Genomic DNA, 27,646 nt, shown 5'->3' with positions numbered 1-27,646 from the left:
CAATGTTGCATTCGAGGATCACAAATGAATCAATCCTCGTGATGGGATTTATTTCCTTTGAATAATTCACGTTCTATGCATACATGGGCTAGATCTTCATGTTATTTATGTTATAAAGTTTTATGAATAGTCGTTTCACAAGCGTTCAAAAATGCCCCCTTACATAAGGGTCACATCTGTTTGATGTCATTCCTCCGCATCATGTTACATGCATTTGCAAAGCAATCCAGGATTACTCTCAATGTTTCTGAACTTCGGGACATGTGGATTTTTATCATTTAATGTTCATGGATTGATTGTCCACTTCAATTTTGAATATAATTTTTAGTGACTATGGACACATACCACTGAATGCCTCTATATGTAATTAGGATCTCAAACAATGGATACATATATCCCACCTGCTCTAATCACGATGTTAGTAAGCATTGTATATAGAGCTTAATCATGGTAATGCCATTTCCCATCGAGGTCACGACTCAATTACTCCATTGGTGACCATCAAGATGTTTTATCAATGGATTGAAAATGCAAGACCTATGCACCATGTTGATTGTTTACTTGATCCATAAAAGCATCTCCAAAAAGATAATCACATCTTTTAATTATACATTCACGATCCATAATGTCCATACCTTTTATTACATAAGCAATTATCTATCTTGACTGCAATGTCAAAAGGTTTCCCTTTATTGGAAGGTGGCAACATCGAGAGCCACGAGGCTTATGACTCACAATAATGAAGATGAACAACATCGTGGGCTATTGGTTCAACTCCACCTTGCAATAGTCATGAATTGAATGTTTAGGAAAAAGGGAAAAGGGAGGAGGAAAAACAAGAACATATCCATGTCATTAGTCACATAGATAACACACTTATTGAATCTACGAACAAGTAGAAACCTACAATTAGGAGCCTAAACAGGATGCAATGCCACACCCAATTAGCATAGTCCATGCAACCTAAAGTATTGTTTGATTGTTAGCAACTTAACAAACAAGTAGAGGCTTAAAAAAGAATCAAGTGGGATATTTGAGGCATACTATAAAATAAAATGGAAATGGCGAATACATAGCCTACTTTGGGGTGCCAAGAAAAGGATCAATAACGTCGTGAACATAATTTCTTAAATGAAAAACATCTCAAGTGGGGCTTGTAATTCTTTCAGTATACAAAGTGGATTTGCTGTCGGAGAGCCCCAAAACAAGATCATATCAATGCAGAGTCCATTGTGTGGTCTTAGGGAGGTTTTCCCTCTCATAATTACAGGCAGAATGTTGAACCTCGAATTTACATCAAATAGAAACATTTCAAAACAGTTGTTTCTCAGGTGTGTGCTCTGCTTCTCATTGCATTTTTAATGAATCAGGTATAAAGAACAAAGCTATTGGTAGATATTGGCTCCATTACATAAGAATTCCATTGTCATTGGCTATCCATTAGATATTGGTTTCTTTGGAAGACTTTTATATGAGATTTACCACTTGGAAGTTGTCATAATGCCTTCATTCTGTTGAAGAAGTCTTCATGTGTGTTTTTTGTGGGGCCCTACATATGCGATTTAAGAGAGTTTGGAGGTTTCCCTCGAGAAATAAAATCGTCTCTCTTAATTAACTGTCTAGGTCTATTTATCCTCCTGTGTTTCCTCTTCTTCTTCTTCTTCTTCTTCTTCTTCACAGGGTAGAGTAGAGAGAGTAGAGAAAGAGAGAGATGAGGGCATGATTACTCAAAATCCTGGTGAAGGTTCCATCTTCATCTACCGCTGTTAGTACTACTGGTAGTGCTACTCAAAATGCTATTCTTTCGAAGGTTTTCGATTGCAACGAACCGCTTTCTCCTCAGGTAAAAGAAAGATTTGAAATGAAATTTAATGAGCAAGGGAGAAGAAAGGATTAGAAATGAAATGAAATTTAAATCTATTTTCCAATGTAACTTAATTGTGCCAACTTTACAAACTCTATGATCTATTATTTAACAACAGATACACCATCTGAAATCTTAAAGAGGGAGAGAGAGAGTGACATAGTCTTCTTGCACTTTGATAGTACATTTCTGGAAATGGTGAAAAATCTAACATCTTGCACTTTGATAGTACATATCTGGCAATGGAGAAAAATCTAACAACCTCAATGAATGTGAACGAAAAAATTACATTTTGTGACCATGCTTAGAGGAATAGAAATGTTGTTGACATTTTAATGCCCCGAGAAGCCGTGGAACATTATCTGGGAGATCCAACAAATGTGATTCAAGACGTTTCCAGAGCAGCCTCTCTTATGCCAGTTTATTTATTCTTAAAGCATTGGTGGTTTCTTAATTAATGTTGAAGTAAGCAAATTTCTTGTGTATCGTAAGTGATTATGTTTTCGATATTACTCATGTCATGGCCCCAAAATTTATAGCTTTAAAATGAGATACCTTTAATGCTTGTCTCTAAGAGCGACTCATGCCCAAGGAGAAAAACAAGGTGGAGAATTTCCATGAAATTAGTGTAAATTGTCCATAGATGTAATAGACATGGCTTCTAACTAGGGTGGAAAGGAAATGTTTTGGCACATGTACCTTCTAAAGTTATGGATTACCTTATGCTCAGGCTGTTACAATGACATTGAGATCAAAGTAAATAATTTCAATAATGAGGAGAAAGATACAACAGTTCTGGCTGGTGATGTGTTCGATGTCCCGATTTGAAAAGATATTGTTCATCGAGTAGTGGTTTGGCAGCTAGCAAAGCGCCGTCAGGTTATGCTCTACAATACATATTGTCATTGTTTAATTAGCCTTTAAGGAAACTGTTTCTCTTTTTTGGTTAGCAGTAGGATAATGGTTTTTAAGGATTGATGCATTATATTCTTTGAAGCACGAAGCAACATTGTCATTTACATTTTCTTGTTACATAGTACCTTAACTATTAAATATATGGTACATAGAAAAACATAATCATGATTACCATTCCGTTCATCCTCTCAAATAATTAGGTTTGTTGTGTAAGTATCCTATAGCTCTTAATCTGTTTGTTGGAAGCAATAGTTTGCCACATATTCAGTTTCAGTTTAGAATCCTGCCTAACTTTCAGTTTAGACTTGTATGCATATATAATTTACAATGTTTAAATAAGTCTTTCAGTTTGTTTGTACATCTGCAAACGTTTTAAGTACTAGCTAGTGGATACACCTGGAGATTCTTTTTCTTTCTTGCAAAGAATGGCCGTTTTTCTTCCTGAGATGTTTTAGGCATCATAATAACAAGTAGATACCTTGCAGGGTACCCATTCAACAAAGACAATAAGTGAAGTCAGTGGCACAGGTAAGAAGCCATACAAACAGAAAGGTACTGGTAATGCCAGACATGGAAGTTTGCGTGGTCCACAGGTGAACTCTACTTTCACATATAAATGAGCACATTATGTATGGATGCTCGTTGTTGTTTGTTCTTCCTATAACTGCAGTTTAGGCATGGTGCTACAATGCATGGCCCTAAACCTCGAGACTATTCGTATAATTTACCAAAGAAAGTCTGAAGGCTTGGATTAAAAATTGCACTTTCAGCAAGTGTTGCTGAAGGCAAGGTCAGGCATTCTAATTTTACTGCGGATGTTTTGATATCAGTCACATATCTTATATCTTGTATAACATTGTTATTCATATGCAGCTTTTGGTACTTGACGATGTTACACCTGCATCACATGAGACTAAAGAAATGGCAAAGTACATTGAAGGACTCGACCAAAGTAAAAGAGTATTAATCGTTGATGGAGCAGACAAAGTAAACACACTTTTATGCAGATCAACAAGCAACCTCTATGAAGCTGATGTGCTGCCAGCTAAGGTATATAAACAAGAAACATTTAGCTGGGTTGGTTACAATGGAATGTCTGCTATGAGTAAGAAAATTTGCATGCTTAAAAAGCAGTAGGTATAACTCCACAAAAATTCTTTATTTCTGCAATTGCCATGATGCCAAAATGTTGTTCAACATGGCCTCATGTGTCTGATCCATGGGAATCACAACAGTTATGAAGTGGGAGGGGGTAAAATGGTATGTATCGTGTAAAACTTACATGGCTGGTCTTATTTATATGCTGGGATTAGCTGGATCATCTAAATCACAAGTCACATTATCTACATCTCATATTTCCATTTCTAGAGTGTCTTTTTTATGGTTATATGATATGAGAGAATTCATATATAAGCGAGGCAGGGAGTCTCACGAAAGTTGACATCAGCATACACTATTGAAATTTTTTATGCAGGGGCTTAATGTATACAGCATTCTTCAACATGACACCCTTATTATGTCTGTTGATGCGATCTGGCATATAGAAATCCACATGCATACTCCAATCAACCGGTGATATGGTTCTACAGGTTTCTTTTTCTCTGGACCAAGTCCAACGCTCATATGTTTTGCTATATTAGTAGCTAGATATTAATTTTGCCTATTCAAATGGTGTGGACTGGATCAAAAATTGAGAATGTAAACATTTGGTCCTCTGTGAAAGCAAGCTCACATTGATCATCACTTGAGAGCGCAATGTGTTCTGTGTTAGGTTTACTTGGATTTTTGGCAGAAGTGGAAAACTAGAAACAGAAGTATGGTCTTGAATCGGTGATATAAGATACAAATAAATTTTGATCTTCATCACACTAGCTGTGATGGTATGTAACAAAATGCGAATATTTCATGTTATTTTACCCAATAACTCTCAGCATGAAATGTATCCAGAAGTCAAACAATGATATGGTAGACATAAGAATATAACTTCGCACATTTAATGAGAGTCTACCTTGAGAGTGCATAAGAATATAACTTTGCACATTTAATGAGAGACACAAATGAGTTTGCATCTCATTGCTGTGCTTACACACCAGGCTACCCCTGGCCCCTGGGTAAAAGCTTTGTTGGACATAGCAGTCTTCAGATCAACATCCTAGTCTTTACTGGTGAAACCTTGCCTACAATCTATGACATCACGGTTATGCCAAAAACCAATATTATGCTAAAGAAGAATGTACATTGTATCTGATATTTGTTTTCCTCATTGATGATGCGTTCACACATCTTGATCCCACAGGACAGAAATAATGTAACCTAGCCATTGTATCAGAATCTACTAATATTATGCATAGATGTAAGTCTCATCTATAGAGACATGGAATTCCATAAGACAGGAATCACATAATGTTACAAATTAGACTTGTGCTTTGAGAAATCACGTTGGATCAATTATGTATCAAACCCTTGCATCTCATTCTACTACATGTATTATTGGATGTTGGGATCCCATCTTAGTGTTGTAAAGTTCTGTGTTTAGTGGTTTGCATGTATCTCATTTAAATCAGTCCACTTGAGGAAAACTTTTCTTTATGCTGTGGTGCACCTGTATAATGAGAAGCATGTCTCATCCAACCCTGATCTCTTCCTTTCTTTCCAAATGCGTCTAAAGTGCCTCATTGCAGTTCCAATTTGCAATGTATTTAGATTTTTTTGTTGCCTCATTAATTGTGAATATCTTTGATTGACTTGCTTTTTATAATGATGTGATTGTCATGGTAAATAACATTTTTGAAGTCATTTGAGCCAAGGCTAGCATGGTGGGGGAAGTTGAATTGTGTCCAGATACCTCTTGATTGTCTACCTCATAAGTTCTAGTTTGCAGTTTATGCATGTTGTTTGCCAGCTAGCTATATTATTGGATAAGATTGATTGAGGACTTGTTTACAAATTGTGGCTAATCATCTACAATGTAATTGTTACCAATTTTGATTGTGTCTTAAAATGAGGTGGCCAACATGAGCCACGGAAGCAACAATTGTTGTAAAAAAGTTGTTTTAGTTGGGCGGTTTTTGAGGTAGATCAATAAAAAATGTCCTCATCAATGCAAGAAAGTTAGTACAACCTCAATTTTCTAGAAATCTTGAGAACGTAAAGATCGTATTCATTGGAATTTAAGATTGATGCTCTTTTATTTCTAGTACTTACGTTGTTTGTCACTGCGTGATATTCTCTATTTCAATATCAGATGTTGGAAGGAATATTTAAGCTTGCAACTAGCTCTATTCAATATAATGGTGCATTTATTGAGTAGGTTACTTGATGATATATAAATGTTCCCATAGCTATGAAATAGTAAATCAAGGCTTCAAAATATAAGATGTGGTTTATTGTATGATAAGCATATTACAAGCCCTGATGGTAGTAGTCACTAAGAATCACTAAAATCATAACAACAATATGCAAAAAGAACCACAAAAATCATGGTAGTACTCACTAAGATTAGATATAACAAGTGGGTGCATTTTAGATATAGCATTCAAACCATTTCATAAGAAAACAAAAATGATGGTAGTGCTCACTCTCATCAAGGTAAACAAGGAGACCTTCAACTTGCTTTAGATATTACTGGAGATTTCCAAAAGAAAGCTAAATAAGTAACGGATTTCCAAAAATGTATGAAAATCCAAATAAAATTTAACATGGGTAAGGATATTTACTTTTCTAACACTGTCGATTTTTTAAAATATACGAGATGGCAAGGAAGTGGAAGGGATCTCTCAAATTTATGACTTTTGATGCTATGGAGTACTTCACAAAGCCAACAGCCAAAAAGCGAAAGAGAGGATTTTGGATTCCAAACATTTACTCTATGACTGTATTGAAAGTTCAACTGCAACAACTCCTGAATGCATAAAAATGAAAGGATGTGTTATCAGCAATTGATATGCCAATAATAATAATAATTCCCCCCAAAAAAACTCCTTCCATTAGTTATAAAATTTTACATATGAGATTAGTATATACAAATCCCTGTAGGGACACAATAGGTCCATCTTATGTGGAGGTCATCATATTGGCTCTTTAGAGTGGCTACCACGTCACTCCATATCTCTTGCATTAACACTATTGGTTGCACGGTTTGGTTGGAGAAGACCCGTCTACACCGTTGTTTCCATAGAATCCAAAGATTTATTGGGCTGACCAATGCCAACTCATGTATGCAATAACCAATTTGCATTAATACAAGAGAACTTAGATAAAACAGAGATGGAGATAAAGAAAATTGAGTTAAATTATGTGAACCACGAACCAAATTGTGCAAATGCAATATGATCTAGATGCATAGAAGTAGACACGAAACTAAATTAACAAAGTCTTTCAAACAAGAATTAATTTATGCCAATTTGTATTGACTACCAATTTAGGTGAAGAATACCCAGTTTCTTTTGGTCTGTTGGCCTCTGAGAAAAAGAGTTAGGTGATCTGGTATTTGTGTCCATTTTTACTAAGATAATATTCTAATGTTTTGTGTTTAATTTCTCTCTTTATTTGTAACATATGTAAGTATCATACTAAGGTGAATCCAGAGGTAGCCTTGACTCTTTTAGACATGGTAGCAATTCTATTTTCTTTTCACTTATCACGCTTACTTCATATTCCTTCCACACAACAAAGCAAATTGCATCACTTTTTCACGAGCATTTTTAGTTGTAAGAAAAAATCACTTTTTTATAATTTCTCCTCCCTTTATGTGAACAATCGATCCAAATAAAGAGTGATCCCTGCCAACTGAAATACTTTTCTTTAGCAATGATATTCCATAATTTTGAAACGAAAAACATTTGTGCGCTTATTTTCTTTTTCCGCCACGGATGTGTTAAGGGGCTACTCTGTTCTCTTTCGAGTGGAAATTTATACACATCACTATGCACAAATTGTGGTTGTATAAATGATCTTGTTTCTCTATGGTAACATTGAAGATTTCTGTTTTTAAAAAGTTGTGCTAGTCTCCCAAGGTTTTAAAGTACACGATTAAACTTTTTTATGATTTTTGTGTGCAGATCAAGACTCCAAAAGAATACGAAGTACTGGCGTGCAGTTGTTGAGCGCCATCTAATACTTGATGCTAAAGGAAAACCAAATCCTGAGTACAAGAAAATAAGCTCATATGTGCTATGAAATAGAGTTTGTCATAACTTTGCGATTTTATAGAGCCCACAACTATACGTACACACATTTAGATAAAAAGTATGCCACTCTTATCTGTGTCAGGTTTTTCCAAGATCAATCACATTCCATGCACTGGATTGTTCTGAATATCATTTATTCTAGTAACTAGGAAGAAAAGTATTCTAATCTTAATTGACTGTTGCTGGTGGATATATGTAGTTGTTTCGAAAAGGTGACCAAAAGCTTAATGTGGCATAGGTTAGGTGATGACTTTGCGTTGTCGCAAAGCTTACCAAGTTAATTGGCATTCATTTCATCGCTTGGATTTAATAAATATGAACCATTTTACAAAATGGATTTGAGCAATGCATTCTAGACATTGAGCGTCAGCTATTTTCTCATGTATCCCACTTGAGCTCTAGATTTTAATTGCTACAATCCATTGCTGTCAATGTAGTTGCGTCTTTTTTATTATTGGATTATATGTGGACAAAACATATTTCTGTTTACTCATTAATTTTGTGCTTCAAGATGGATATTTCATGACAGAGAATAGCAAGCTAGTTTTTATTCCAACATGGACATTTGCATCATAGAGATGGAGACTATGATATACAAATTTATTTTTTTGGGATAATATAAAACCACAGAAAGGAATAAGACGTAATGCCAAGTAAAGAATCCCAAAGATACTTTGATGGGGCCTAGCTATTTTTATTGATATAATTTATTTCTATTTGTACACAGGACATTACCTATTTTTTTGAAATTACTTGAGAGTATGCTCAACATGGAGACCTGTAATGTGCATCTTGCAACTAAAAAAATTCAAAGGGAATGGGATTCAAAACCATGGTAGCCTAATGATGTTTGGAAAGACTGAATAAGCCTCATTTTTGGACCAATTGATGTGGATAGAGGAGCAAGCTGTCAAAAATTCTTTAATTGTTGATTTGAGAAGAGAAGTTTTATGGCCTCTTTGAAGAATGGAATCTTGGAACTGAATGCAAATGAGATATTTATTTATTTTATCTGCCATTGTGATTGAGTAATGACTCGATATATCTAGGATTGCAAATCCACGTGGTGGTACTTGGACCATTAGCCAAAACCTTGGAGAAATTTCCAGGTTGAGCCATTGGTAGAATCGCAGAAACCACACCTCGTAGTCTAATGCTCGTGTCTTAAATGAGTATACAAGTAGCGAATCCTTTTTCAATAATGTTGGTCGAGTGAATAAATTAAAAACAATGAATGAGACTATCCCAACAATCACATATCTTCATCTCATATTGGTTGATTCAATGAATTTAAGGTGATTGATGTGATTGTCTTTTGTTCTTGAAAGGACCTTGTTGTTTGATTATAATGAACGGAACAATGCTAATCCATGGAATCATCCATGAAAATGAAGCATGGTTTGCAAGCATACAAGTAGTGAATACATTTTTAATAATGTTGGTCGATTGAATGAATTAAAAATGATGAATGTGATTGTCCTTTTTTCTAGAAAGAACCGTGTTGTTTGATTTACTGAACAAAACTCGAAATGAACTCTGCTTTGCGAGCACACAAGCAACGAATATTGCTTCTAAATTTGTATTCGTGGTTAGATATTCCAAAAAGTACGTTTGAGATAGGCATATTTTCATGTTTGGTTGTAGTTTAATGGTTAGACTTCGATGTTTTGGCCAGTGGCCATGGAGACCTATGCTTGAATCCTAACAACCACACATCTTCATCTCATGTTGGGTTGTTGAATGAATTCCCAATAAGATTGAGATTGTGGTCGTGGAGACTTGGGCTTGAATCCTAACAACCACACATGTTCAACCCATGTTGGCTAATTGAATGAATTTACAATGTTGAATGAGATTGTATTCCCTTTTGTTTGGAGAGGGCATGTTGAGGAGGGAACCGAATGCATAGTGGCATTTGGAGAAATACTGGAAAACTAAGTAGAGGGTTATATTGGGGAGATGACATCATCATGGGGCAATGACGAATAGAGAGAGAGAGAGAGAGAGAGAGAGAGAGAGAGAGATATTAACGTCTTCTAAGACCAAATTTGGCTCATGAGACAATTGGTTTACAACAAAAACATCGAAAGTAAAAAATAATAAAATAGAACTTAAGCTAAAGAGTTATAGTAAAAAACATGACTTTATACTAAGCCTAGTTTCATTTCCATCCAAGTCTCTCGAAAAGAAGCGGGAGGTCAAAGGGTTTCAACGTGGGATGTGGCCCGTGGCCCCAATGTAAAAGGTACCCCAACCATAGCTTCTAGGCGGCGTAGCTCACGTTCCCTTATCTTCTTAATTGTTTGTACTCCACGCCAAGTTGCTTTGAAGCCCGACATTCGAGGGTGTTTGGTTGTTCTTTGCATTTCTACTTCATCAAGAGAGAGGCCGAGTGGTGTAGGTGTGTCCACATTCATCGTCTCCCCTTGTTCCTGAAAATTTATATTAGTTACATGTTGGTGAATATTATAATGGTTATGGTTAACACTTTGTAGTTTATTCTCCCTATGTTGTTTTAGTGATACAATATACTTACCTAGTCTCTTTATATCTGGGGTATCTAATAGTTTGGAGATGGTCCTAGTATGTCTTAGTATTTTGCCTTATCTCGGCATAAGTTGGACACTTGCATGTAAAGTGATACTCATTCTCTATCTCTATGCGACATAACCTAGATAGCCTTTCCTCTCTAGGAACTCTATTAGCACGACCATTCTCAATCTCAAGTTGGTGAGATGATATCCTAAGTTGTCCAATGGCCACCCTTAATGCATTTGATAAGAATGTATCTAGATATTTTGGTCGTGTAATAAAACCTAACTTAGAGAAGTGCATGAAGTGTTCCGTGGTTCTTGTGGGGTGGTCCATTTATATCGAGTGTAAAATTGCCATATTTCTTGGCGTACTACTTTATTATGGTCCTCATGAGAGATTAAAGTTTGATCAGTCCCATGATTGCTTAAGGGGAGGTAGGTTATTAATGTCTATGCCATTTGCAAGTAACCAACTTACGACAGTGTTATACCAAGAGCTAGTATCTCCGGACGCATATATATATATATATATAGAGAGAGAGAGAGAGAGAGAGAGAGAGAGAGAGAGAGAATAAGCAAAAGGCTCGATTGAGTGTGTAAGCCGGTGCATGTGGGGTTTTGTTGTGTTTTTGGAGGGGGCTACATATGTAATTTAAGAGAGTTTGGAGGTTTCTCTCTTAATTACTTACGTGTGTAGGTGTGTATTCATCCTCTGTTTCTTCTTCCTCTTCTTCTTCCTCTTCTTCTTCACAGGGTCTGAGTCCGAGAGAGTAGCGAAAGAGAGAGATGAGGGCAGGATTACTCAAAATCCTGGCCAAGATTCCATCTTCCTCTACTGCTGTTACTACGAATACTACTACTGCTACCCAAAATGCTGCTCTTTCGAAGGTTTTCGACCGCAACCAATCGCTTTCTCCTCAGGTAAAAAAAAGATTTGATATTACATTTAGCGAGGTTTCCCTCAAGGCATTTTTCTTGCTTCAAATATGTATTTTGTAAAACTTTAAATGGAAGAAACCCCATTGCTTTCTAGTTTTTATAAGTGTTGTGGAGTATGGAGTTGTGCCGCTAAATAATGATGTATGTTTGCTTTATATTTCTCTGTTTCACTCAATAATCTTGTTGAAATATTTCCTCCCCAAACCTCAGTTCCAGATCGGACTGTGTCTGTGTCAATTTTCCAAGTTGAGTAGCAGCTCTAAGTGTGTTGACTGAGTATTTAAACTCCTTGTTATTGGAAACTGTGAAACACTTCAATGACCACTCATCCCCATAATGCAGTACTAACTGCTGATTTTAGATTTTGACAGTGCTTACCACCATGGTTTAGGTCTTAGCCACGTTGATCTCTAGAGCATTATATTCACAGAAAGTATATATTGTATTGGAAACTCTGAACCATTTCAATTGCCGAATCTTCATAATGCAGTACTGACTGCTGAATTTTAGATTTTGACAGTTCTTACCACCATGGTTAAGCTCTTAGCCATGTTGATTGCTAGAGTATTATATTCACAGAAAGTATATATTGTATATATTATACCCAACAAGTATGTATTGTATCCAACAGTACAACAGAGGTAAATGAAATTAAATAGAGTGCAGTTCTTTATGCATTTTGTTGTATGCACACATTTTTAAAATTTATTCTCATTTCTTTTTTGTTCTCATTTGGTGACAAAATAGGGATTGCTGCTTTCTGCAAGGCAAGAAAGATCTCAGATCAGTTGTTTGAGTAGGAATAAAAATGATTTCCTTGCAACGGTGAGCTTTTTGAACTTCCTATAGCTAAAATCTCATTTGAAATTGGACTGTCAGTATTTTCATTTTGAATCATATTGTTATTTTTAAACAAATGTGGCAAAGGTATGATTAAATATAGGTTGAGAGCTTGTACCTCTTGGTAAGATGATATTGTGTGAAGCAAAAGAATAGAAAATTTACTGCAATAGATGTTATAAAGTGGAGAAATTTATTGCATTACCCTGTATTAGGGATATTTACTCAAGATTTCCACCCTACTAGAGTCAAGGAAAATGGGACAGTCTTCTAGCCGTAATATTATACTTTGAAACTGGTGAATAAATAGGGGACGTACTATTTTGATTCCCTTATAAAACGACAAACATAAATCCCTAAAAGAAGTTTAAATTTTAGTATTATATATATTATACATCATAAAGATAATGTAAATCTTGCATTTAAACAATCTAGACTTATTAGTGTTGAAAAACTGGAATTTACAAAATTAGATTAGATATGAGAATATATCACAACAAATAACAACATACTGATATTAAAATGAAGCATGAAGCATGATACCAGTGTCCAAACATGAAGTATGAACTATTGTGTGCTTAATTATATATCTGACTAAATATTAAATATAGGCTATAAGTTGAATTCATGTCAAAGCAAACAAATCTATTGTGTATCATAAGTGATTATGTTTTCAATATACTCGTCATGGATCCAAAACCCCTTTAATGCACTTCTTTAGGAAAATAGTTATAAGAACCTGGCATATAATGACCTGCTCACACATAACCATCCATTCATTCCATTCATAGACCGATGGAGAAATATAATTTAACAGCTTAACCTTATTGATTTGCCTGATCAACAACATAATACAGAAAACTAGTGCCATAGAATATCAAAGTTGGTTGCATTGGCCAACTGACCATGATTTCTTTCTATGCATGCATGTCATCATACGGGTCTGGCAAAAGGCAGTGATTTCTACCTGCATATGTTCAATCCTTGCATGCATGTATAGGATGACCAACACATTCTCTTTATCGACAATTTTTCCCTGATTTACTTATTGATATATGTGGCCAATTATGCACGGTGAACCAACATGTTTTTTGGAATGCAAGGGAAGCTTTTGAGTTTACGGCAATATGAAAAACTTGAAAAAACTTAAAACTGGCAGGGCTGGATGCATATACACTTCATCTATAACTGTTCAATACTAAAATGGATTGGTCCCAGTGGCCAAAGAAGGAATAGATGCATTATTAAAGCAGGCAGCACACAATTTTTCTTCTGCTAGCAAGATAATTGGATCAAGAAACTATTCAAAAGGGAGTAGAAATCAGCCCACAATAATCTTGCATGATTACTAGACGATCTTGTTATGGGTAACTCCTACTGCAATATTATGAACATTAATTCTGTTAATGGGCTGAAAATACAAGAAGACTGTTGGTGGACAAGCAGCTTTGTTCTCCAAACACATGCTAATATTGATCATCTTGTTTTCTGCGGGCAATAATGGAGGAGAAATAGCGTAAAGAACAACCAGTGTACTGCTGGTTTGTACATTTTAGAAGGCTTTCGACACAGTCCAAAGGGGATGAAGGGGAAAGAATGGAAAACTTTCATGCATGCAATAGTGAATTATCTGTACAGGTAAGGTGCATGTTAAAGATAGGCAAATGCTTTAAATAGACAGAGGGTGACCCCGTGCCCGTCTCTATTGGGTTGAACAGGAACATTTTGAAATCAATAAAAACTGAAGGGCATTTGGGGTAGTAAAGACAAACTCTGATATTTGAGAATTATGAGAGTTTATGAGCACAACAATAATGAACCCGTTTCTTGTCTCTGTTGGATTGGATGGGGGCATTTTGGAAATCAATGAAAACTGAAGGGCATTTGGGGAATTAAAGAAGTATTCTAATATTTCGGAATTTCTCCAAAAGTAAGTATGCTTGCAATGCAAATACTAGCATGAGTGACCTTGTCTTCTTTGCGATGGATAAAGTACATTTTGTATAGTTCCAAAGATGTTTTCATTAGATGGGCTATGTTAATTATCTGAAGATAATGAGGATTTACTTTCATAAATAATGTGGATTTACTTTCTTTATTAACATGAACTTATTGATGCTGTCTTTTGTTGCAGTCAAGAACCTCTGGTCTTTCTGCAGTTATAGTTGATAAGGATCATCATTTGACCGCATTCCAATGTATGTGTGCTTTCAAATATTTTGAGTAACGTTTTTGAGCACGGAGCATAGGTGGTGCTATGAGTTCGTATTGTTGGTTTTTCTTTTATGGCATTATTTAACAATGACTTAATTTGCTTCCTGCCTCTTGAAAATTGCAAGACCAGCATGAGTCGACCTGGAAGCTTCACATGTGGTTTCTATTGTCTTATATCCTCTCCTATTAGTTGTGATGGTGAAGTTTTAGCTAGATTAGCACTTGCTTGGTATTCTACCACCATTTCGAAGCTTCATTAGCAAGTTTCAAGTTAGCACTTTGATTGGTATTCTACCACCCATTGGAATCTATTACTCGTTATGAATTCAGAAGACTCTATGTAAGCCCTTGTTCCCATGTCTACAAAGCATGTTATGACCCATTCATGAGCTTAGACAAATGTCACAGTTTTCTCCTTTCCTATTCATCCCTAGCATATGCCAACATGGTTCTTTTCTGCTCTTAAGGTAGATTGTTGAGAGTATGAATTCACCTGATGTATTCTTTGTTGTCAAGGTATTATGACTCCAGGCAGCTTTTCTGTGCATGACATTACAGGCATTGTTGAATTTGAAACTCAAAGATAAGATAGCCCATTCTTAGAGTTTCTTGATTTCCATCTCAGTGTTCAACTCTGGGCTTCCATAATACTCTGAGCTGAAGTCAGTATCAACAGAGAATTGGAAGTGGGCTTTGGATATGTATTATTAATACATAAATCAAATGTATTGTTGGTAATTTGGGATACCATCCCTAATGCTTCCAATAATACATTAGAATGACAGCATTGTTTTCTATCTACTTGGATAAGTAGGTAGCCAGGAATATAATCCAGTGTCTGACATGCCTACGTTTTTCTTTTTTGAAATTGCATGTGAGGCATTCAAATTTTCAATTCTTGGCTTTCTAGAAGTATATTGTAAGCTTATTTTTGAGACTGCTAAAGCTTTTAGTCTGGTTACGCAAATCAACCATGTATAATTCTGGGCATTCCACCTTATTGAAGGAGTTATATATAAGATAACGATACGATATTAAACAACAGAAAAAGAATTGAAGAATATCTTCTTATTACATCACTTGAAGGAAATTTCAAACTTTCAGTATCCAATATTGTGTGATTTAGTGCTACTTGAATTTTATTACTTAGGATCACAATTCTATCCTCTGATTTGATATTGCTTTCTAGACTATGGAGTGCGCCATTATCGTGGAGGAGGGAGGACAAGGGCACGGACGCTTCATGATTTTGACAGAGAATATGGCCAACCTGGAGAACGGAAAGGTGTAGAAGGTAAGGAAGGTGCTGGAATTGAGACTAAAGATGAATTTAGTGGAAGTATTGGTCGTGATGGAGGCAGCTACAAAAAGATGGACTTTGAGGAGGAAGATGCGGACAAGCCAGAAAATGCAGCTGAGAGGCTTGCCTATTTAAGAATTAGGCAAAGGGAGATTTTTCTAAGGGTTAGTTGTTTAGATACAGGGCTGCAGCAAAAATTTCTGCAAATCATATGCGTCACATAATTTCTTGAAGTAACTGAAGTGTGTCTATACGATTTATACAGAAATTCAGAACTATGGTGGTAGATGTGAACCGAACCTTCAAAGTGACAAAGGTAGATATGCCCTGATACACGTATTACATACAATATCATCAAATACTAGTAAACATAAATAAAGTGAGTTTAGGGTGGAGGGGAAACAAACTACACTGCTCTAGTGATCTGTGGCAATGGTGATGGACTTGCTGGATGGGCCAAAGGAAAAGGTCCAAAGGCAACTCGTGCAATCAGAGAGGTAATATGTTTCTGCATAAAATTTATGGTATTAGTCACAGCTCTGTTTTAATATTAACATTTCTTCAGGCTAGCGTCAAGGCACTAAACAACTTATACTACTTCGAGAGGTTCAAAGACAAAACAATATATCATTATGTGGAAGCAAAGTATGAAAAGACTAAGGTAAATAGTGGATGAATTGTTACGAAACATTCAAAAACTTTGAGATGTGAGGCAAATTCTGTTGTACAGGTTCGACTGTGGCCAGAATGGACATTAGGAAAGTTCAGAGCAGCTGGTATAGTTAGAGGGATTCTGATTCTGGCCGGGATAACAAGTGTGAAGTCAAAAGTAAGTTAAAAACAATATTGTTGCCCACATTAACCAGTGCATGTATCTGAAAGATTCTACATTTCTGATGGTTTTATATTATTGCAGCTTGTTGGATCTTCTAACCCTCATAATACCGTAAAAGCGATGTTTTTGGCTTTAAGTAAGGTAAGGATTTGACTTAAACTATTCATGACCTGAATCTTGGTGATGCTATACATAAGATGTAAAAGTTCACGTGGTCACTCTAAAACTTCACAGCCACAGAGCTGTATACTGATGATGGTCCATCGACAGTGCTATTTGTGGCATTTTTCAGCATCCTTCTAAGCCTTCTTAGAAACCAGAGCAGACAGCTAAATGTTTTGGGTTTTCTGCAATCTTATTGCGTCTCAATAGCTAGCTTTAATGATTACGGGCATATTGCTTAGGTATTGATTATGCATGTAGGTGAACGTATGGTATGTTCTTTCGGAGTTCATTGAAAAGGAAAAACTTGCATCCTCACTTATATTATTCATACATCACTGTGTGCACTTGAGTTTTACTAGTGAGTTATGTATAGCAAGTAAATAGGTTTAGTAGGGCTCAGACCTACATTTTTATTGCCGTTATGAGTGGTACATTTCAACCAATTTAACTATAAGACAACGGATGGTTTTCCCTCTCAAGTAATGGAGTTGATGAATCTGTCGAGTGCAAAGCAACCATATTCCTATGCATGTTATAAAAACAAAAGAAATGGTTCTGCGAATGTGGATGTTTTTCAACCAAATAAACTATAAGATAACTGATGGTTTCCCCTCTTTAATAATGGTTTGCAAAGCAACCATATATTCCAACCCTAGGTATGTTTATAAAAACAAAAGGAATGGTTGTGCATGTGTATGTTCATATCACATGCTTCTCCACCGGAGCCTGAGTTTTGTTTTATGAATCAGCAACAGAATTGATTACTTCATTGGTTCGCGCTAACATTTATCAATTGCTATAGGTAACTTAGGAAACATATTCTAAGTAATGTCTTTTATATTTCATTTTCTGAGCTTTGGTAGGGCCTCTAAACTTCACATCAAATGTTCTGAATTACCTGAGCTTCACATAAATTGGGTCTATATAAGGGGTGCCCTTAGCTTCTGGTTCCTAGATCAGAAATGGAAGATCCATGGGAGTCAGGTCAAGCTGCAATTTACTACCAATCTAGATGAAGAATACCCTGTCTCTTTTGGTCTGTTGGCCTCTGAAGAAAAGAGTTAGGTGATCTGGTAACGGTTGTGTTTTATTTCTCTTTTTATTTCTAACATCTGTAAGTAGCATACTAAGGTAAATCCTGAGGTGGCCTTGACTCTTTTAGACATGGTAGCAATTCTATTTTCTTTTCACTTATCAATCTTACTTCATATTCCTTCCACACAACAAAGGAAATTGCATCACTTTTTCACGAGCTTTTTTAGCTGTAAGAAAACGTCACATTTTTACAGTTTCTCCTCATTCTCAATCTTCGATTCAATGTTTAGAGATATTGGTTGGATGATAGTAACTATGTATTGTGAATCATCAATAATCTTGACGGAAGGCGGTAGCAAAATGTCACCAGCGGTTACTTTCTTGGGACCAGTTACAGATTGGTACCCTATGAGTGGCCAGTTCCTTCAAGAACGTACATGCTATAATGCATGCCCCTTTGGAAGATGACCATTTTAATGTTATACATTCCATGTTGGAAATAATGCATGCCCCTTTGGAAGATGACCATTTTAATGTTATACATTCCATGTTGGAAAGGGAAAGAGATTTTACCCCAGTAACAGTGTGAACAATCGATCCATATAAAGAGTGACCCCTGCCAACTGAATTACTTTTCTTTAGCAAGGATATCCCATAATTTTGAAACGAAAGACTTCTGTGCTTATTTCCTTTTCCTCCATGGATGTGTAAAGGGGCGATTCTGTTTTCTTTCGAGTGGAAATTTATACACATCACTATGCACAAATTGTGGTTGTATAAACGATCTTGTTTCTCTATATAAATTGTGGATGTAATCTCTTATTTGGTCTTATAGGCCATTTTGGCCTCTTAAAAGACGTTAATATATCTTTCTTTCTTTCTTTCTATGGTAACATTGAAGATTTCTGTTTTTTAAACGCCGTGCTAGTCTGCCAAGGTGTACACGATTAAACTTTTTTATGATTTTTGTGTGCAGATCAAGACTCCAAAAGAATACGAGGAGAAGTACTGGCGTGCAGTTGCTGAGCGCCATCTGATACTTGATGCTGAAGGAAAACCAGATCCTGAGTACAAGAAAATAAGCTCATATGTGCTATGAAATAGAGTTTGTCACAACTTTGTGATTTTATAGAGCCCACAACTGTACGTACACACATTTAGATTAAAAGTATGCCACTCTTATCTGTGTCAGGTTTTTCCAAGATCAAGCACATTCCATGCACTGGATTGTTCTGAATATCATTTATTCTAGTAACTAGGAAGAATAGTATTCTAATCTTAATTGACTGTTGCTGGTGGATATAGTTGTTTCGAAAAGGTGGCCAAAAGCTTTGTAGCAAAGCTTACCAAGTTAATTGGCATTCATTTCATCTCTTGGATTTAATAAATATGAACCATTTTACCAAACGGATTTGAGCAATGCATTCTAGACATGGAGTGTCAGCTATTTTCTTATCTATCCTACTTGAGCTCTAGATTTTAATTGCTACAATCCATTGCTGTCAATGTAGTTGCGTCTTTTTTATTACTGGATTATATCTGGACAAAATATATTTCTGTTTACTCATTAATTTTGTGCTTCAAGATGGATATTTTCATGACAGAGAATAGCAGGCTAGTTTTTATTCCAACATGGACATTTGCATCATAGAGATGGAGTGATATACGAATTTATTCTCTTGGGGATAATCTAAAACCACAGAAAGGAATAAGAAGTAATGCCAAGTAAAGAATCCCAAAGATACTTTGATGGGGCCTAGCTATTTTTATTGATATAATTTACTCCTATTTATACACAGGACAGTACTTATGTTTTTGAAATTACTTGAGAGTATGCTCAACATGGAGACCTGTAATATGCATCTTGCAACAAAAAAAATTCAAAGGAAATGGGATTTAAAACCATGATACCCTAATGATGTTTGAAAAGACTGAATAAGCATACTTTTGGGACCAATCGATGTGGATAGAGGTGCAAGGTGTCAAAAATTCTTTAATTGTTGATTTGAGAAGAGAAGCTTTATGGCCTCTTTGAAGTATGGAATCTTGGAACTGAATGCAAATGAGATATGATTTATTTTATCTGCCACCATGGTGCTACTTAGACCCTTAGCCATAATCTTGGAGAAATGTCCAGGTTGAGCCCTTTGTAGAATCTGAGGAACAACACCACTTAGTCTAATGCTTGTGTATTAAATGAATTTATGATTGTTAATGAGATTGTCCTTTGGAAATCTTGTTCTTTCATTTAAGGATCAAAGAGTTGACTTTATAAAAATTAAAGATGTTTTCATGTATGGTTGTACTCTTAATGGTTAGAATTACACGTTACGGTTAGGGAAACTTGTGCTTGAATCCTAGCAAACACGTCTTTGGTTGGTTGGATCAATTAAGTTTTCTATGGGTCATGAGGTTGTCTTTTGTTGATTCCTAGAGCGTCATATGTGGTTGTAGTTTAGGGGTTAGAATTATATGTTGTGGCCATGAAGACTTATGCTTTAATGCCAACCACCACATCTCTTTGTCTCACGTTGGTCTGTTTAATGAGTTGACAACGATTAATGTAATGAACTGTCATGTAAGGTTGGAATTCCACGTTGTGGTCGTGGAAACCTAGGCTCAAATCCCAAACACCACACATCGTGATCTCATGTTGGTTAATTCAATGAATTTAAAAGGATTAACGAAATTATCTTGGAAAGAATAATGTGTGGAATTCTCATCTATGGGTAGAATTCGACATTGTGGTTGTGTCATATTGGTTGATCGAATTTAAAATGATTGATGAGATTGTCTTTTGTTCTTGAAAGGACCTTGCTGTTTGATTTAATGAACAAAACTATGTTTATCCATGGAATCGTCTCTCGAAATGAAGCTTGTTTTGTGAGCATACAAGTAGCAAATCCTTTTCCAATAATGTTGATTGATTGAATGAATTTAAAACGACGATTGAGACTATCCAAACAACGACCTCTCTTCATCTCATATTGGTTGATTGAATGAATTTAAGGTGATTGATGAGACTGTCTTTTGGTCTTGAAAGGACCTTGTTCTTTAATTTAATGAGCAAAACTGTGTTAATCCAAGGATCATCCCTCAAAATGAAGCATTTTTTTGTGAGCATACAAGTCGCGAGTACATTTTCAATAATGTTGTTTGATTGAATGAATTTAAAATGATGAATGTGACTATCTTTTGTTCTAGAAAGAACCTTGTTGTTTGATTTAGTGAACAAGACTCAGATGATCTAGGGAATAGTTCCTCGAAATGAACTTTGCTTTGTGAGCATACAAGTAACGAATACGTTTTTGATATATTGCACCCGTGCTTAGATATTCCAAAAAGTATGCCCGAGATTGGCATATTTTCATGTTTGGTTGTAGTTGAATGGTTAGAGTTCCATGTTCATGCCACAAATGCCTATGTTGGTTTATTGGATGAATTTACAATAAGAATGAGATTGTGTTGTAGAAAGAATCCGTTCGTTTGTGCATATAATTTCAAGTTGCGGTGGTGGACACTTGGGCTCACAACAACCACAATTTTTTCATCTCATGTCGGTTGAGTGAATGAATTTAGAATGACTAATGAGATTGTCTTCCCTTCTGGTTGGAGAGGGCATGTTGAGGAGGGAAGTGAATGCACAGAGGCATTTGGAGAAATACTAGAAAACGAAGTGGAGGGTTATATTGGAGAGGGCCATGTTACCCTATAGGGGTATGTGGGGAAATAAGCAAAAGGCTTGATTGAGTGTGTAAGCTGGTGCTGCATTCTCCACAAAGTCCACTTCATGTGGGGTTTTGTTGTGGTTTTTTGAGCGAGGCTTACATATGTAATTTAAGAGAACTTGGAGGTTTTCCTTGAGAAATAAAACCCTCTCTGTTTGTCTTAACTACGTTTGTAGGTCTATTCATCCTCCTCTGCTTCTTCTTCTTCTTCTTCTTCTTCTTCTCGTCCTCCTTCACAGGGTCAGAGTCAGAGAGAGATGAGGGCAGGATTATTCAAAATCCTGGCCAAGGTTCCATGTTCATCTACTGCGGTTACTACTACTGCTGCTGCTACTCGAAATGCTGCTCTTCCGAAGGTTTTCGATCGTTACAAGTCGCTTTCTCCTCCGGTAAGAGAAAGATTTGAAATGAAATTTAGCGAGCTAGGGAGAAGAAAGGATTAGAAATGAAATGAAGTTTAAAGCTATTTTCCAATGTAACTTAATTGTGCCAACTTTACAAACTCTATGATCTATTATTTAACAACAGACACCGTCTCAAATCTTAAAGAGGGAGGGAGAGAGACACACACACACATACTCTCCTTATGTGTTGATTGTTAATGTCTCAAAGTGTGAATTTACCCAAAAATAAAGACATTTCTGGAAATGGTGGAAATTTTTAATATCCTCGATGTATGTGGTGTAAAAAAAATACATTTTGTGACCCTGCTTCGAGGAATAGAGATGATGTTGACATTTCAATGCCCTGAGAAACCCAAAAACATTATCTGGGAGATCCAACAAACTTGATTCAAGAAGTCTCCAGAGCAGCCACGTATGATTGCTTGTACTTTATTAAGATCCCTTCTGTCTCTAAATAGAGACGAGACATGTTCCTAAGCTGCAGGCCTTTGTCCACCTCGGATAAGTTGTGTGAGGTTGGTACAGTAGGTAATTGATGGTAGAAAGCATTGTTGGATGTTCATGAATGGTTATTGTTGCGTGAGATCCTCACATCGTGAGCTCATTATTAGGGAGGTGTCTGTAGATGACGTTAGCTCAAGCTACTCCTCTCCCATCGCATTCTCCTACCATAGATATGGGGTTATACTTCCTCCTCTTGCATTTGACACATGTGAAGATTATTGACATTGCATTTGGATTCGAAGATCTATTAGCTTGGTCAACCCAGTTATGGTTGATAGGGACATCAATGCCTAGGCATTCGAAAGCTTTAACAGATCTGATACTATTCCCTTTTAAATGAGTGAAGAGTAAACATTTGACGTCATTACCAAAACGGTCATGAGGGCCATTTTAAGATGTCCCTAGGAGTTGGTGTGATTAGACGACTGTAATGTTGTGTGGGCAAGGGGAAGGGTGGTCATCCATCGTAACTCTTATGCATGGGGCCACTATATGAAAGCATGCCCCGTGGTTGTGTGTGAACACAGCTGTAAGCTCTTATCAGATCTTTTCATTGAATATAATTTAGGACAACATGCATACAATTGTAAAACACTAAATGTATAATTATGTGTATGGTTATATTAATCTTTAGCAAAATCCTAAATGAACACGTAAATCATTTGTTGATAGTTTTTGGAGTTTTAAAGCACTGCAGATTGGACTTCAATCATAAGAAAACCTTCTTGTGCCAAGAGGTTGATGAATACTTAGACCACATAATATCCACTGAGGGGGTGAGAATGGATCCTTCAAAGGTCTCCATAATTCTGAGTTGTCTGGCGCCAAGTAATGTGTTAGAGTTGAGAACTTACTTAGGAATTTCCATGCTAACAAGAAGTGTGCCTCTAGATCCTTTAAAGAAGTGTGTGCACTCAGTATATTGCTTCTGTTATTAAGCTGCCCAATCTACCTCTGAGAGATTGTGCTATGTGTATGATCATAAAGATGATAAGAGAGGTTTCTTATAATCATGATTTACCACCAAGAAGTCGCTCCATTCTGTGTTTCATGTTAGTAAATTAAAAAGTGTCTACTAGATGAAGATAATAATAGTGGATGGTAACTGTGGAATTGTATAGTCCTTTAGTAGTTGACTTAGGACCGGATCATATCCTTGATAATCAAGAGAAGAAATTGAGGAATCATACTTTTTGTCAATTTCTGGTTGGAAAGATCGTCGTCTGTTGGATGCTACAGAAATCTGAGAGCAATTTTCAGGAATCATTTCCATACTTGTTCAACAATGATCAATCCTTGGGTAGGGATGGTATATCATACCCAAAAATGCCTTCATGGGGCCCATTCTAAGATGTCCCAACAGGATGAGAACTATTTATATTTCTGGTTCTTCTGAGTTAAGCATCTGATTGCCGGTGCAGCCTTCGGGGGGTAACCTTAAGGTATTTTTCTTGCTTGGAATATGTATTTGTAAAGCTTTAAATGGCAGAAACTCCACTGGCTTTCTAGTTTTTATAAGTATCGTGGAGTATGGAGTTGTGCCGCTAAATAATGAGGTTGGTTTGCTTTATATTTCTCTGTTTTATTCTCTGTTTTGCTTTATATGTCTCTGTTGTGCCGCTACTCTGATGGAGAAATATAATTTAACATCTCAACCTCATTGGTGTGCCTGATCAACAACATAATACGGAAAACAAGCACAAGACTCATTTTGACTCCATGTTCCTCAAATGGGTACATAAAAATTTATGTACGCCCATAAAGAGGGAGAAAGGGTGGAATTGTTTATAGCTTGTTTAGTTGCCAATTCATTTTTATTGCTTTGACATTAACAAAATCATATGGTATATAGAAAAGATTTGATACGATTGAGCTTCTAAGTTTTGATGTTTCTATGAATACAGCCATGGATTTCAATGCAAAACAGAGGTGTTACATTTCTACGAGCGACTCATGCTCAAGGAGAAAAACAAGGTAGAGAATTTCCACGAAAGTTGTATAAATTGTCCATAGATGTAATAGACATGGCTTCTAACTAGGGTGGAAAGGAAATGTTTTGGCACTTGTACCTTCTAAAGTTATGGATTTACCTTATGCTCAGGCTGTTACAATGACATTGAGATCAAAGTAACTAATTTCAATAATGAGGAGAAAGGTACAACAGTTCTGGCGGGTGATGTGTTTGATGTCCCAATTCGAAAAGATATTGTTCATCGAGTGGTGGTTTGGCAGCTAGCAAAGCGCCGTCAGGTTATGAGGCAAAGCTTTGACTAATGAATCAGAAATTAATATTGCACTACAATATATATTGTCATTGTTTAATTAGCCTTTTAGGAAACTGTTTCACTTTTTTTGTTAGCAGTAGGATTATGGGTTTTTTTGTTGATTCTAAGGATTGATGCATTACATTCTTTGCAACACCATGCAACATAAGCATTTTCATTTTCTTATTACATATTAGAATTGAACATAGCAAAAACATAATCATGATTACCATTCCGTTCATCCTTCCAAAAAAATTAGGTTTGCTGAGTAAATATCCCATAGCTCTTAATCTGTTCGTTGAAAGCAATATTTTTTGCCACATATGGTTAATAAAGAAATCTGCTTAACTTTCAGTCAATAAGTCTTTGAGTTTGTTTGTACATCTGCAAACTTTTGAGTACTAGTTAGTGGATACTCCTGGCGATGTTTTAGGCATCATAATAACAAGTAGATACCTTGCAGGGTACCCATTCAACAAAGACAATAAGTGAAGTCAGTGGCACAGGTAAGAAGCCATACAAACAGAAAGGTACCGGTAATGCTAGACATGGAAGTTTGCGTGGTCCACAGGTGAACTCTACTTTCACATGTAAATGAGCACATTTTGTATGAATGCTCATTTTTGTTTGTTTTTCCTATACTGGCAGTTTAGGCATGGTGCTACAATGCACGGACCTAAACCTCGAGACTATTCATATAATTTACCAAAGAAAGTCCGAAGGCTTGGATTAAAGATTGCACTTTCAGCAAGAGTTGCTGAAGGCAAGGTCAGGCATTCTAATTTTACTGCAGACGTTTTGATATCAGCCACATATCTTATATCTTGTATAACATTGTTATTCATATGCAGCTTTTGGTACTTGATGATGTTACACCAGCATCACATAAGACTAAAGAAATGGCAAAGTACATTGAAGGACTCGATCAAAGCAAAAGAGTATTAATCGTTGATGGAGCAGACAAAGTAAATACACTTTTATGCAGATCAACAAGCAACCTCTATGAGGCTGATGTGCTGCCAGCTAAGGTATATAAACAAGAAACATTTATCTGGGTTGATTACATAGGTCTGCTATGAGTGAAAATTTGCATGCTTAAAAAGCAGTAGGTTTAACTCCACAAAAAAATCTTTGTTTTTGCAATTGCCATAATTCCCAAATGTTGTTCAACATGGCCTCATGTGTTTGATGCATGGGAATCACAACAGTTATGCTGTGGAACGGTGTAAAATGGTATGTATAGTGTAAACCTTGCATGGTTGGTCTTATTTATATGTTGGAAATAGTTGGATCATCTAAGTCACAAGTCATATTATCTACATCTCATATTTCAATTTCTAGAGTGTCTTTTTTATGATTAAAATTATTCCGCTTGGGCATAAGGCCATTGTTATATAAAATGAGATAATTCATATATGAGTGAGGGAATCTCACCAAAGTTGACATGAGCGTACAATATTGAATTTTTTTATGCAGGGGCTTAATGTATACAGCATTCTTCAACATGACACCCTTATTATGTCAGTTGATGCGATCCGGCATATAGAAAACCGCATGCATACTCCCATCAACCGGTGATATGGTTCTACACGTTTCTTTTTCTCTGGACCAAGTCCAATGCTCCTTATATTTTATGTTCTATTAGTAGCTAGATATTAGTTTTGCCTATTCAAATGGTGTGAACTGGATCAAAAATTGAGAAATTGAATATTCAATCATCAGTTGAGAGCGCAATGTGTTCTGTGTAAGATTACTTGGATTTTTGGCAGAATTGGAAAACTAGAAACAGAAGTATGTTCTTGGATCGATGATATAAGATACAAAATGTGAATATTTCAATCTTCATCACTCTAGATGTGTTGGTATGTAATAAAATGTGAATATTTCAATCTTCATCACTCTAGATGTGTTGGTGTGTAATAAAATGTGAATGTTTCATGGTATTTAATCCACAACATTCGGCATGAAACATATCAGAAGTCAAACAATGATATGGTAGACACCTTAATAGGCTACTGTATCACCTTTAAAAGTACTGTAAACTTGTGCTTTGAGAAATCAAGTTGGACCGATCATGCATCTCATTCTATTACATAGCATCGTGTTGGGATCCCATGATAGTGTTGTAGTGTTCTGTCTATTGGTTTTCATGTATCTCATTGAAAGCCCGCCAGACTTTTCTTTATGCTGTGGTGCACCTGTATAATGAGAAGCTTGTCTCATCCAACCATTACCTCTTCCTTTCTTTCCAAATGTGTAAAGTTCTTCATTGCAGTTCTAACTGGCAATGTGTTTTATTATTTGTTGTGATTGGCTTGTTTTTTATAATGACAAGACTGCCATGGTAAATAACATGTTTGAAGTCATCTAAGCCAAGTGTAGCGTAGTTAGGGAGATAGGATTTCTTATTTAACATTGATTTGTCTCCAGATACCTCTGGATTGTCCCCCTAATAAGTGTTGGTTTGCGGTTTATGCCTGTCCAATGTCTGTATTATTGGATAAGGCTGAGTGAGGAATTATTTGCATACAAATAGTCGGGTGCTGCAACCCACCTACATTCTCATTTATGGGCGCCAGCATCTAATCATCTATGACGTAATCGTTACCAAGCTTTTTGTTCTAGGATCCTGATTTGATCGAGTTTGAATGAGTGACGAACACGAGCCATGGAATCAACAATTGTTACAAAAAAGTTGTTTTAGTTGGGCAGTTTTTTGGATAGATTAATATAAGAAATGTCCTCATCAGTGCTCGAAAGTTAGTACAACCGCAAATTTCTAGAAATCTTGAAAAGAGGGCAGAGACTGGCATTTAAGAGTGATTTGTTCTTCTATTTCTAGTACGCTGTCTGTCAGTGTCTGATATTCTATTTCAATATCAGATTCTGAATGGAATATTTCAGCCTGTAGTTCTA

At 36.1% G+C, this 27,646-nt stretch overlaps 2 protein-coding genes and 1 long non-coding RNA gene across 5 annotated transcripts; 2 read left to right on the top strand and 1 right to left on the bottom strand.

Moving 5' to 3' along the window:
* The first annotated feature begins 2,502 nt into the window (after positions 1-2,502).
* Positions 2,503-4,776, top strand: LOC147869464 (Ribosomal protein L4/L1 family). Its single transcript, XM_087329844.1, is given in 5 exon segments — positions 2,503-2,743; positions 3,265-3,372; positions 3,450-3,569; positions 3,653-3,829; positions 4,254-4,776. Coding segments are annotated over 5 exon segments (705 nt in total). The 5' UTR covers positions 2,503-2,545; the 3' UTR covers positions 4,356-4,776.
* Positions 4,777-11,212: 6,436 nt separating this feature from the next.
* On the top strand, positions 11,213-26,534 carry LOC147869462 (uncharacterized). Of its 3 annotated transcripts, XM_087329817.1 has the most exons (10): positions 11,213-11,423; positions 12,189-12,266; positions 14,416-14,479; positions 15,685-15,959; positions 16,061-16,111; positions 16,185-16,292; positions 16,361-16,456; positions 16,526-16,624; positions 16,712-16,771; positions 18,807-19,397. In XM_087329817.1, exons 1-10 carry the CDS (start codon positions 11,289-11,291, stop codon positions 18,927-18,929), a joined length of 1,089 nt encoding a protein of 362 aa, XP_087185943.1. In that variant the 5' UTR covers positions 11,213-11,288; the 3' UTR covers positions 18,930-19,397. The 3 variants fall into 3 exon arrangements, with proteins under 3 accessions (XP_087185943.1, XP_087185952.1, XP_087185960.1); XM_087329826.1 differs by lacking the exon at positions 12,189-12,266; XM_087329834.1 differs by lacking the exons at positions 14,416-14,479; positions 15,685-15,959; positions 16,061-16,111; ... (3 more) ...; positions 16,712-16,771; positions 18,807-19,397 and adding exons at positions 24,371-24,440; positions 24,568-24,716; positions 25,194-25,301; ... (1 more) ...; positions 25,582-25,758; positions 26,207-26,534.
* LOC147869463 (uncharacterized) lies at positions 11,231-21,954 on the bottom strand. The gene is made up of 2 exons (XR_015530748.1): positions 21,875-21,954; positions 11,231-11,332 (listed from the first exon to the last, which is right to left on the bottom strand). It is a non-coding gene; the product is annotated as an uncharacterized LOC147869463 (long non-coding RNA).
* Positions 26,535-27,646: the final 1,112 nt, after the last annotated feature.

This window comes from Azolla caroliniana, unplaced genomic scaffold (genome assembly GCF_043228905.1).
Source record: "Azolla caroliniana isolate FFs.n. ecotype wild unplaced genomic scaffold, voAzoCaro1.0.p SCAF_1, whole genome shotgun sequence".
In the NCBI taxonomy this organism is placed as follows: domain Eukaryota; kingdom Viridiplantae; phylum Streptophyta; class Polypodiopsida; order Salviniales; family Salviniaceae; genus Azolla; species Azolla caroliniana.
Note: the sequence above shows the minus strand (reverse complement) of the source record. Positions and strands in the feature narration are given on the sequence as shown.